Source organism: Manacus candei, unplaced genomic scaffold, assembly GCF_025592945.1.
Source record: "Manacus candei isolate 608988 ecotype Guabito, Panama unplaced genomic scaffold, ASM2559294v1 h1tg000067l, whole genome shotgun sequence".
Taxonomy (NCBI): domain Eukaryota; kingdom Metazoa; phylum Chordata; class Aves; order Passeriformes; family Pipridae; genus Manacus; species Manacus candei.
Window position 1 is genome coordinate 12301885 of NW_026138115.1, and position 13116 is coordinate 12315000.

Genomic DNA, 13116 nt, shown 5'->3' on the forward strand with positions numbered 1-13116 from the left:
ACTAATGTTTATTTTGCAGAACTGCATGTAGCTACTCAGGGTACAAGGCGGTGAAGCTCCATTGTAGTTTGCTTTTTACTAACATGCATAAGTATGCATATAACTTATAATTTTTTTCATTACAATTTCAGTCTTACTTTTATTTACAGTTTTTCACCTTTGAGCAATACAAGAAGCTACTTGGATATGCATCATTACCTCCAGGACTGGTATGTATGGATACAGAACTTCATGTTCTAATTTAATATGTGTATACTGAATAGTCTCATCTGCTTTCTCCCCTAGAAGAAGCCCAAAATTAAAGGGTCTGGCTCAATCAACAGTTTTTCAGAACAGACTTGTGCCTCAAAAACATTGATAAAGAATTTATCAAAATAATAAATGCATGAATTTTTATATCAAATGTCTTCAAAATAATTCCCTACAATGTCATAGAATTTGTTAATATGGATAACAGCAGTCAACATGAAAGAGTCTGTATGCAGCCTGTCATTCTTCTTGCAAAATAACAGAAAAAGTTGAACATTATCAATATTTATTTATTCATGTGATAGCGACTAGTTTGATACCTTAACCTCAAAGTGTTATTCTGCAAGGCACAGTGCAGCTATAACAAAAATACAGGTCTTAGTCTTATTCTAAAGACTTTCTAACATAAACATAAGTTATGGATAAGAAATTGCTACATCCTTTGAAGTCAATGGCAAAACTCTCTTACATATCAGTGGAGCTAGGAATTCATCTTAAGAACATAACTGCTTTAAAAACAAGATACAGGACATACATATACACAGAAAGTCTTTAATGCTAAGATGTAGCTTGCATGTGTAATCTGCATTTTTATATGTTGAGTTTTATTCTGCTATTATACCATTTGGAGAAACATACTCTTTGTAAGAACTACTGCTTCCTGAGGTGCAAGAATGTAAATCATAATAAATATCTATTTTTCACAATAATGGCATCGCAACTGTATGAAAAATGTATTTTTGTGGTTATGCTATAAAGGTTTTGGTTATTTCAGGTCTCTTTCAAACAGTATTGCTTCCATTTACATCTGCCTGTCATTGCTGTGAGTGAATGGTCATAGACTTATATTAACTAGTTTAAAGCAAGTTTCCTCTTCCTCTTACTAGTTCCATTGACCCTACAGTTGTTTACAGTCTCTCCTATTTTATCTGGTATTTTTCAGCAGGTCCTTCTCATCGTTAGGTGTAAATAGAAAGACTGATATTTGTTCTTTAGTGAGTGGAAAGAACAGAGCTTAAGGTCCTGTGGTACCCCAGCACTATTTGAGGTGGGGCAGGAGGGGAAATATGCTGAAAACTTGTAAATATGCAATGGCTGGCCTAGAGCTGCTTTGATGCTTATAACAAATACAGCAAGCATCAAACACCCCCGATATTTTTGGTGCAGTACTGTTACCATAGAGGCATTTTTGACCCTAAGATATGCATGGTAGTGAGAGAGGTTCTAGTCTAAGCTAGACAGAATGTTTCTAGGTACCTCAACAGACCTCATATCAAGGCAACATTTATTGTTAAAAGAGAGATACATACATTAACACCATCTTCCTGCTGGCTTCAGTTCATGATGAAAGGTTCTTATCTCACTGTAAAAGATTTGTTAGTAACACAGTCTCCTCCAAAGGCAGTAAGGCTAGTGTTTGCCACTACCCTTCTAACTTTACATTTGTCTTTTTCTTGACCATTCAAGAGTCCCTGTTCAAATTGCTCTGTATTAAGTTTTTTCTCACTATTGTTTTCTCCTTTTCATTGGTTTCTTTGAATTTCAGCAAATGTACTCATTATATTGTATCTTAGTCCTGGGACTTTTTTCAGCACCAGCAGAGTTTGGGGATGCTAAGAGGAAGCAATAAGTGTGTAAAGTGGTCATTAAATTTAAACCCTCTGAATTTTCTCAATTGACTTCAATATTTTAATACTATTTTTTTCTTACAAACAAAATGTTTTAAAATGCTGCAAAGCAGTAAGTATCTCCATACCTATAGTTGAAATCTACCATCGGCTTCTAAATAAATGGAGTTAATTCATCCTTGCAGTGAATGCAGACATTTCCCTGTATGCCACTCATTCCCATATAAACCACTCTAAGATTGATACTTATCTAGGTGTACTTTACTTCTACTTGTGCAATTTGCTTAAGTACTGTTGAGCTATTTCAATTTCTTACAGTAAAGTTAGTATGTTAGTGTTTTGTGCTTAATGCTCAGTTCAGAGATTTTGTTTTTTCCAGTCCTGCATAACTGCATCTATATTTGTGTTATTATTAAGACTCTACCCAAAGATAACATGAGGGCATTCTTTTTCCATGTTTTTGTAATAATTTGGTACCATATTTTTCCTTCCGGATGAAAAGAGAATTCATGGACAGTGCTGTGACATTTTATTTTGTCTTTTTTGGAATCTGGTTTATTGCTATTGTCATATTGTCTTCATGAACTGTCAGCATTTAATCAAGGGCTAAAATTGTTTAGCAATAGAATACTGCTGCATTACTGTAATCTTGCCATTTGCATTGTATCATTCGGTTTCATAATCTGATGTAGGGGAGGTTTTACTCCTTAATTTTTAACTGTCATTTTAACTTTCCTAGGCATTTGCAGTTGCTGGCTTGGGATCTGGGTTGACAGAGGCAGTTGTGGTTAACCCCTTTGAAGTAGTAAAGGTTACCTTACAGGCCAATCAGAATGCCTTCAAAGAGGTATGAAAATTGCTTCATTCTCCTTTTTCTGCATAATGCACTTTGGGGTTCACATTTAGAACAGAATTTCTATAATATATTGGGTTGATGTAAATGATGTTCCCACAAGTTTAACAGAAATGGAAAGAGACTCAGTAGAAAATGCATTCAGATATGCAGAGATGCACACAGTATTGTCAGAGGCATCAGCATCAACATTGTAAATGTTCTGTGCCTGAAGTACACCTTCATCTCTCCAGAGCAGCCAACAACTCCACACTGTGAGGAACGATAATCCAGAAGTACAAACCCGAGCCTCTTGTAGAAAGTGCATTTACCCCAGCAGGTTCCAGACTTCAAGTGATCACTGAAGGTTAGAGTAAAACATCATGACCCTGTGCCCTATCCAAAGTCCAGCTGGTGTGTTTTGTGCTATATTTCTTGGATAAATTATTTATACTATAAGACTTAGCATTTATTAGAACAAACTGGAAAATTGTTATATAATAAAGAACACTAATGGTTTAAATTCTTGATTCATTTCAGTTTTATTATTCAAATACTATTTTGTTCAAAGAAGTCAGTATGCAAAACTAACTTTGTCCGTGGTTCTGGGTACTGCTGAAAGTGGAAAAAGTTTAAACTGGAAAGCAATGATTCATCAAAATCAAATGTTCCCAGGAAAGCACCAGCTTCTAATGTTCCAGGCTAAAGTGAAGGAAGGCAGTAACACAGTTCCTTCTTTGTTTTCTCAGTGAATAAGACTAACAATTGTCATATCAGCTTTTGCAAAATCTTTTGAGAAATCAGCTGTACTGTGGTAGAAGAGCCAAATCACATAAGCATGTCATGAAATGGTTGGCTGAGTCCCTGGTGAGGCATGATTTTTGCGCATTCTACTACTAAGTTTTGACTGAGTTAATACTTGCATGCCTTCTAGCACTCATCTGCACAAATTGAACCCTTTTGGGGGATGCATAGTAAAGAGATTTATCACTTGGCCATTTACTTAAGCTGTTTAGGCCAAGTTCCTCAGGTACACTTTGGACAAATGCAACCACTGATTTCCAAATGCCATAGTCTAGCTGGTACTTACTCTGTAACTCATCCAGAAAAGTATGCTCTTCCAGTATAATTCTTAAAATGTTTGGTAAACTTCTGTTCTATTCTCAATGCATGTGAAAGAGATGTTTGTTTGCTACGTGTCTCCAGTCTAGGTACTTTTTAACCTTGGGTTGCAAACCCACTGAAATAAATAGGTAAAGTACAGGATAAAAAGTTTAGGATCCTGTAAGGAGAGAGACTGAAAATGGGAAAAAGCAATGTGTGAGAGGATTTCTCTGAGTCTGAGGTGTTTTAGTTTGTAAATTTTATGCAATTATTTACATTATTTACAGCATCCCTTCCTCGGTGACTTTCCGAGTACTCCAATAATCACAGTGTAGCTGTCCAAAAGCATTCTGAGTTGTTTTGTTTCAGGTGAATATTCTTTAATTTAATTTAAATGCAAATTTTCACAAAATCCAAATATTAGTATACTATTGTAAAATAAAATTGTGAAAGAATGCTATTTGGACTCCACTAGGAACCTAGTTTACGTCTAAAATGTAAAACCTAGTTTTACATCTAAAATATGAACTATTTGCCCTAATAAAAAAATCCAAGGGAAATTAAGTTCCTAAATCACAATGATAGTCAAATCATAGACATTATTAATTTCCAATATATCTTTTAAAAAGTGCTAGAATTTCAAAATTTGCTGTGAATTAGAAAACACTCCAGTGACTTCATTACCATGATCTCAAGTTCTCATTAAGAATATGTTGAAGAACATTCCACACTAAAGCATGTAAACTCAAGGCTGTTGGAAGAAGCACATCCAGAGGTTATATTATTCAGTGTAAGGCAATGGTACACTCATTTCATTACCATGCACTGTTCTTCTAAAAGGTTTAAGTAAAGTGTGTACCTATCCCTTTGTGGAGCTTTCATACTACCTGATGAAACCTAATGCAGTTCACATATTTCTTTGACTATTGTATTGAAATAATAAATATATCTTGTTTAAAAGGAACAAGGAAGAGTATGAACACATACACTCACACACATACTCCTGCACACCCCCAAAGCAAATATTCACACCCTTTGGTGACAGCTGAATTGTTCTGTACTACCAGATCATCTTTCGAGGGTTGATAGATTTAAAGGTGAAGGCCACTAAAAATCACGTATCAGCATTTTTGTAATGTGGATTGCTACGGGTAAAAATAATTGTGACTTTTTGTTAAACTAAATTGCAAAAAGGACCAACACCTCGTTGTTTGGTTTTCCTCTCTTTTTTTTCCTTTTTCCCTGTAACCCCGGATAATTCACTGGCTATAGAAACTGGTGTGATGATTAAAATCTTCTCACCTGACTTAAGAGTTGTGATTAATTAAACAAATACAAGTTTCTGCTTTATAATGAGAATGTGGCTCCAGATTCCATTGACTAGGTCTGTGTTGAGTAAAAGTCAACGGTTGTGTGAACTGAATTAACTCCATATGCTTATACAATAAATTCCTCCATCTAAGGTCCTCCCATCATCAGTGATGAACCACAGACCTTCTATGGCTTGATCAGCTGACGTGAGGATGCCTACTTTGGTAACAGCGAAGTGCTGTCTAAGAGAGCCCTCTTTATTACTAAAGGACTGAAAAGGGAAGTCAGATGTAGACACTGCAGGTATCTACATTTGGACTAATGAACTCCATCTCAGGTGTTCAGCAACTGACAGGCTTCCTCTCTGAGTCATTAGTAAATTCGTATTCGTGATAAGGGATATCAAGGGATACCTTGAAGGTTGCTGTATTCAGCTTAAATCACTTTAAACAGGACCACTAGTTATTTTTTAAAAATCTAATCTCCATTTTTTGTGCATGAGAAAGGATGTTATTGCTAGTATCTGGACAATTTTCTGTGTTGGGTATAAAAGATTTTGACTTGAATCCTTGGGGGTAGTTAAAAGGTAAATTATAGTAAAATGTTAATGCAGAGCATTGACAGGATAACATTAGCTACGAAATATGAAAAACCAGAGTGAAACTTAGTATTAAAGACTAAACTTGTGATTCACCTCAATAAGCAGTCATATGCTGTGTCAGATATAATAGGCATCATTTGGCTTATGCTGTTGATTCTACCACAGTGACATTTTGAAATGGAAAGCTATTAAACAAATAATTTTATTGAAATTAGCAGTGTTCACGGCATTGTAGTCAAAATTTTTCTATATTTTCATGTTTGAACCTCCTAGTGGAAGTCATGTTTTGCCTTTCTAATTATATATTTGGTTACCGGGAGCTGGCTTTATGCTTTGGAGAAAGCCAAACATAGTTCAACAACTTTTTGAAAGTAACTTTTCTATAATGCTGCTAAAAAGAAATGTAAAATATTGAGAAGGGGAACAGCTAATTCTGAGTATCACAGTATACTAAAAAATAGATCAAATTTGTGTGGAGTCAGGCAGATCATGTCTGATCTAAGGAAGTTTCCTCCTTCCTGGCTTTCATTAAATTGGCTGACTGAAATGATTTCTATGCCTTTTGAGCATTATTTTCAAAATGGGATTTCTAAAGGCAGCTTCCTAAATCTGTACTTTAGAATTTTGATAGGTGCTCTGATTTTCAAAACCTAAGTACAATTTTAAGTCAAATAATTCATTAGAAGGGTAAAACAGGTTTTCCAGTTGGATGCTTAGGAAACGTTTTCCTTCTTTTCAATATTTTCAAGATTTAAATTGTGCTGTGTACCCAATAATCCCTTCAAAAGTCAATGTCCTAAAGCAGTGGTTTGCATCCTGAACAGCATGAAGCACCTCAGAGGATCCAGAAGGATTCCCAGATAATATATATGCATTTTGTCACCCTTTCAACCCTATTCATAACATTGAAACTGCAACTGCAAACCTGATCTTCAACACAAATATTTATAGCCTCCCTTGTTGCTCTAATTTATGGCTCTTAAGAACTTTCTTCTGTAGCCATAATGGCTCAAAAAATTCCTGTTCTAGTTCTGTCACTTTTATTACCCCCTCATCGTGCATATTCCTGTGCCATTGATTTTACAAGAGAAACTTTTTTTCTTTTTATTTTCCAGAGTAATTGTTATATACTTTAGTTGTGTAAGGGTTTCATCTGTCATAATCTTAACAGCACAGCATCAATGACAAACAAAAAAACCCTGTCGCAAAATTCACACATTCAAAGCTACGTGTGGCTCTCTATATTTTTTAAATTATTATTATTATTATTCAAAGACTTTTTTTTGTTTTCAGGATCCTTAGTCTTTTACAGTAATCAAGTCATGCTTTCATTTTGTTTTGCAATCAGAAAAATGAGTAATCTTTTTTTTATTAAAGTTGTGATTTTTAGGTGGTCACAGGAAAGGGAAAATAAATATGGTGAGACAAGATAAAATTACAAGAATTGACAACACTGTGTCAACAAGATGGAAATGATACTATGTTTACTGTTTTCTTTTTGTAAAGATGATCTCTTCCTTCTTTTTCTTAACCTGTGTAGCAACCATCTAGCTTTGTTCAAGCTCGGCAGATCATTAAAACCGATGGTCTGGGCTTCCAAGGACTCAACAAAGGTCTTACAGCAACACTGGGCCGTCACGGAGCTTTTAACATGGTTTACTTTGGGTTCTACTTCAATATGAAAAACATTCTTCCAGTTAATAAAGTAAGTTATCCATACAAAGGAATAGACAATCAAATAAAACGTTTGGCATTTTAATTAATACTGTATTTTTCTGTGAAAGCTGTGGTATTTAGTAATAAACAGTGACTAACCTATCTGTTTTGCAGAAATCTATAGCATTTTAATGGAAACAAATGAAGGTCTTGTACTTCTCACTTTTTAAGCATAGCTGAGTATAGTCATGTTGGAATTATCATTTTTATGAATTTCCCTTTGTACCATGGTAGCAATGTGAAAAGGCAGCAATTGAAATACAGGCATGTTATGGTTATGTTGAGTATGTATGCACTTTTTTATGGCAAATTGGATTAGAAGAGGAAAATCAGTTTCTAGAACTTCTTTCAGTATTCACAAAGAGGCTAAGCTTGAAGAGATGGCAGAGCTGCAGTAGGTAGGTTATTCTGTCCAGGTAATGGGCCTTTTTACTCAAAAGAGAGTTCAACCTTGTGTTGAAGGATGACTGGGAAGATTCTTCCATATGGGAGAGAGACAGGCCAAGACAGGACATACAGAGTCATGCACAGGGACTTTATGTAGTTTATGAGTTGAAAAATAAGAATTGTTATAGCTTTAATTTAGTTTAAAGCAACTTTGATAGTCCTATATTTCTTTAAATAACAAAGGAAATATTTCCCTTTACAATAAAGGGAAATTTTACTAATGAAAACATGGTAGTATCAGCAACTTTCTAAATTACTCTGTTCGCAACAGCTAATGGTTTATTGATGATTTCAGTACATTACTTACTGAAGTGTGTTTTCACTAATGTGATTTTTAGATGATGACAGTTAAACAGTCACAGGTGTAATATGCAGTGATGTACATTTAAGAAGTAGCAATTTAAATCAAAAGGGATCAGTTTCTATTCCCAGATGAAGTAACACCTCTTTTTTTTCTGCACTTCTGAGCAGTCTGGTATTTTTGTTGGCAACATTGTGTAAATGGAGAAAAGCTCCACTTAGTTTCAGATCATTACAGCAAACTGAATTGTTCAAGACCAGGTGACCCACAAGTTTCTACAAGTTTCTTTTAGAGTATTTAAGCATACTTTACAATGTACTTTAATCACATATTCTAAAAACTCAAGGCACAAGCATAGCTTGATACTGAGATAGCAATAAACATATTTATATTGATCAAGTGATGAAAAAATTACAATCACTACTGCAGAATATTCAGAATAATATGCAGGTAAGGACAAACACTTATGTGCAACTCGTATGGGAATCCTGAAAATGTCCTTCCATAGCAATTGAAGAATAGTAATAGTATTTGGCACAAGCATGCTTTCCTAGCCTTTCGGATTTAAAAAAATAGGAAACAATTATTACATTATTTGAAAGACTCAGAGCTTTATGATCTAAAAGAAATTAGCACTTCATACAGGTTTCGTATGATGTAGAAAAATTTTAACATTACAACGTAGGTTTAAATACATGTAGAAAACAAAAGAGAAATTACTTTAGTGTTCTCAGGCAGTGGCCCAGCTGTCCTCACATATTAGCAAAAGCAAAAGGCAGTTTAATCAATGTGGGATTAGGTTGCTTTAGCTGAAGATAAGAGCAGAGGTTTGCCTTGTGCTTGACCAACGTGAAGTGGCTTTTATAGAGGCTTGCACAGTGGCTACATCTGTGCTAGTTAATTGAGCAGCATCACTGAAACTCAGTCATCTGTACTGATAAATGTTCCTTGGCACAGCTTTGGCCCTGGCCAGCCAACACATTTCCTGGGCGTGGCTTAGGAGCTAGTGCAGACAAGGAACCATTCCTACTAAGCTGGTTTCAGGCAGCCAGTATGTTTTGAATGGTAATAGCTTTTAACAGTGCTAAAAAAGTTAATAGGACTCTCTAGGCCAGCTAGCATCAGTGCCACAGACAGTTCAGTACAGATAGATATAGCCAATAATTCTGATCAAACTCCCATTAAAAATCAGATCAAATCTTAACCTGAATTTAAGAGAATATAGATCAGGCCTCATCTGGCTTGCACTAGCCAATATTATATTCAGCTATTTAAATACATTGAATTTCACTTCAGTGCCTGGTAAATGGAAGTATTCAACAATAATTTGTGATCTGTAAATTAAACCCCTTCTGTCAGTGGGCTGAATTATCAAACCTCTACAAGGAATTTGGTAGAAGCTGATTTGCAGTTAGTCTGAAAAATATTAAACAGTTGTAACTTCTCAAGATTTCTCACATACTTTATTTCATTACACTTGATTTCATGTCTCTTTCTATATTTTGCCAGAAAAAAAAAGTCTTAAAGTCCGTCTTGTAATATTGACAAATACATAAAAATTGTGAAAAAAGAATACTATACTTGTGAAATAATTTTGGTTCTTGACTATGTATTTGCTATTCACCATCTGTAACCTTAAGTGGAAAATGTAAGGAAACGTCTGAATGAGCATTTTAGTTGTCAGCAGTTCTAAACTGCGCATTAAATTTGCATCCTGATTAGGGATGTTTGCAGCTACTTTACCAAAAACAATAAACCTTATATGTTGAGTGGTCAAATGATATAAATTACATGTATGGGTTGTAAATGTCCATAATGAATAATTTTTAGTACATTCAGTCCATTCTACTAAACAGACAATTTACAGCCAACCTTGTGCTCTGTTTACTGAAAATAGAATAAGCCAAATTTCTTTCAAGTGCCGCTAATGTATCAACCATAGAGCATTAACAGTTATGCATCTGCCCTAGCAATGAAACTCATCTGCAAATTTATATTGTCTCAGTTTTATGGCACTTGCTTTTATAGCACATTTCATAGGCATCCAGCAGATTTTGCTTTTCAATTTTTTATCATAATTAGATTTTATGGTAAATATTGATTTCATTAAAACCTTTGCTCACTGCCACCTCCAAGTGGCTGTCATATTTCTTAACAGTATGAAATTTCCTCACTGCCTGTTAAAAACCCCCTTTGAAACCTGGCAAACTACAAAACTCATTTCAAAGTTGGGCACTGCCTGACCCAGCTGCTACAGATGTGCCTTCTGATACAAGGGCTGCTGCATCAGACCGTGAGAACTGTGTGGTGTGTTGTTTTGTAAGAGAAAGGGTCTCTAAACTTCTATAGGCAAAGAAGAAGAAACAGGAAACCAAAAAGGGCTGTTCAGATTGGTGACTAAGTAAGATAGCAGATAATTTCATTTTAGTTGTTTTCAGATATATGCCAACATAGAAGTTCTGTGCAGAAACAGGGAGGGAAAAGTGCATGTAGTGCTATGGACTTGAGGAAATAGTAAGGCAAGGTGATTTAGAAGACTGAATCAGAATGGGTCAATGAATAACCTCAGAGCTACCATTGAAGTTCAAGTTTCAGGATGACCTGGGAATTAAAAAAAAATTAAGGTGGCAGTTCTGTATCCAGTACATCACAAGTCACCCATTGATCAGTATTCTTCACTGTGAGGTGTCCTGTGACTGTTGAAATGACAGTCCATACTGTTTAAAGATTTCAGCCCAGGTCATCATCACCAAAACATCTTGGCACCCGAGGGGGACAGTGTATTGCTATCTCACCTATTCCTGCACTGTGCTATTTCTGTAGGCAAGACAGATGCGAAGTGTAAGGAGAGGAATCTTCAGTTAAAATAAAAATATGAAGGATTTCTCTTTTCCTACAGAAATTATAATAATGCTTGAACTGATAACCACATTCCACCATAACTGGCAGAGAGTCAGGCTTAAAATAGCTACATTTTTGTAAGACATACAAATAATCATTTAGAAGAAGAAGAGATGCTTATGAGTACCCCAATTGAGGGAAATTTTCAGTGGGAACTTATGCCTTATTAAACACTGAATTCCGTGGGGAAAAGCCCATGTAAGCTTTAGTCTGGACTTTCACCTTTCAAGACATCGATATCAATCAGTCACAAGGGCTGATAGGATATCAAACTTCTTTAGGTCTGCTATTCATGGGGCTACTTACTTTTTTTTCTGTTTCATAAATTACTGTATAACTGAGACTGAAGATGGGTAGTGCTCACAAAGGTACCGGATGTAGGGATAAGCAGTAAGACATCCATTTCTCAGTGCCCTTTTCTGCATAGCGAACCTCTAAATGATGCCATGAAAAGCTGACCTGCTTGTAACCACAACATTTCATGAACATCTGATCATCTGCAGAGTGACTCAACAGGGGAGATCTGCTTCAAGTTTACTATGTAAATGCATAAGATGAATAGAAGTCCACTCATTAACTGTGGTCAAGTCTTGATTAAGTCACAAACAAAAAGTGTGAATATTCTTTACAACAATCAAAGCATGATATTATCACAACAGTGGTGAGATTCACTCTCATCTTTTCTTTTTCACCTTTGGTGGAGACTTGCAATGAGTCTACATAGTTTTCTCCTCCTTGGTGCTGATTTCTTCTGTGAATTTTCACACCTCCAAAGCATCTTATCCGTACCAGCCTCTCCCTCTCAGAGTAGAATTTAATAGCCTTTCTTCCCAGCTCTTTTCTAGGATTCAGCAAGAAAACCTGGACCCTGTCTCTCCTCTGGGTTCTGGCTCAGTGTCTGTGTTTAAAAGCAACTCGTTTCAGTTTTTCATCTGTTCCATGTTGCTTTCCTGAGAGCTATCTCACACCTTTCTTTGAATATACCTTTTCTCCTCTGTCTTGAAAGCTCCCCTTCCCCAGACATACGTATTCCTTTCTTCCATTGTCTGTTGCCACAGGAAGCTCCTTTTAGGGATTAAAACCAATTATCAGGCTGGCTAAAGCAGTTCCTTACAGCCTGTTTTGCTGCCAAATGCTTAATTATAATCAGTGTGGCCTGGGTCAGGTCTTGCGGCATCTCTTAATTTCCCATAGGAGTTCTTACGCTATTACACTTTACGTTAGCCAAAAGGGACAGCAAGCAACACTATTCCATACTCCTGGCCCCTCTCCCTCTTCAGTTCCATAACTCCAGGCTACACTAGCAAGAACCAGAGTTGAGTAAAACAAAGCCTTGACTTTTAAAGTCTCCCTTGTCATACACAGGGAGGTGGAATTTGCAGCATATAGTGCAAAGGCTCTCAGCTCCACTACTGGCTCCATTTCTGCCATTTATGAAAGCAAGAGGAGCATGTCAGAATCTTTTTTCCTAATGAACAACATACAAAACATATAATATTTGGTCATTGAGCTGCATAGTGCAGAAGTTAGTGACAATAGTGTGATGATAACTGCCTCAGATATCCAGTTGCAGCATCAACACTAGACAGATACCTTATCCTTAAGTCTCCTTCCATAGGATTCTAGACTGTTAGGAATATTTTGGCATTGTCCATAGGGCAAAAAAAGGACAGATTTTGGTGTAAAAAGAAAAACACTGCTTCATAATAACACCAACTTGCACCTACCTGATAGATAGCAAATGTTCCTTTGTCCATGTAAGCACTGTAGGCAGAGGCAGAAATTATGTTTGGAAATCTCTTTTTCAATTGAAAGCATTATGACAGTAAAATGCCATTAAGATATGCTTTTAGAAAAAACAATTTAATTATTCTTAACAGATAAATTTATATGGAATCTGTTATACAAAATAAGTTACCCAGATATTACATTGATTAATGCCATAGAAAAATCTTTCCCATGAGGTTTATAATAAAAAAATCGAGTTACAGAGTGAACGTAGTGTATATCATGGTATATTTGGTTA

At 35.8% G+C, this 13116-nt stretch overlaps 1 protein-coding gene across 6 annotated transcripts in view; it reads left to right on the forward strand.

Moving 5' to 3' along the window:
* The window catches only part of SLC25A21 (solute carrier family 25 member 21), a 252255-nt gene that overhangs the window by 230040 nt on the left and 9099 nt on the right, over positions 1-13116 (forward strand). For 4 of the 6 annotated variants that reach the window (XM_051806527.1, XM_051806526.1, XM_051806529.1 and 1 more), the window contains 3 exons: positions 132-209; positions 2617-2724; positions 7266-7430. In XM_051806527.1, the coding sequence (XP_051662487.1) occupies positions 132-209; positions 2617-2724; positions 7266-7430 (351 nt within the window). The remainder of the gene's footprint in view (positions 1-131; positions 210-2616; positions 2725-7265; positions 7431-13116) is intronic. The other 2 variants (XM_051806528.1, XM_051806531.1) reach the window with 1 other exon arrangement.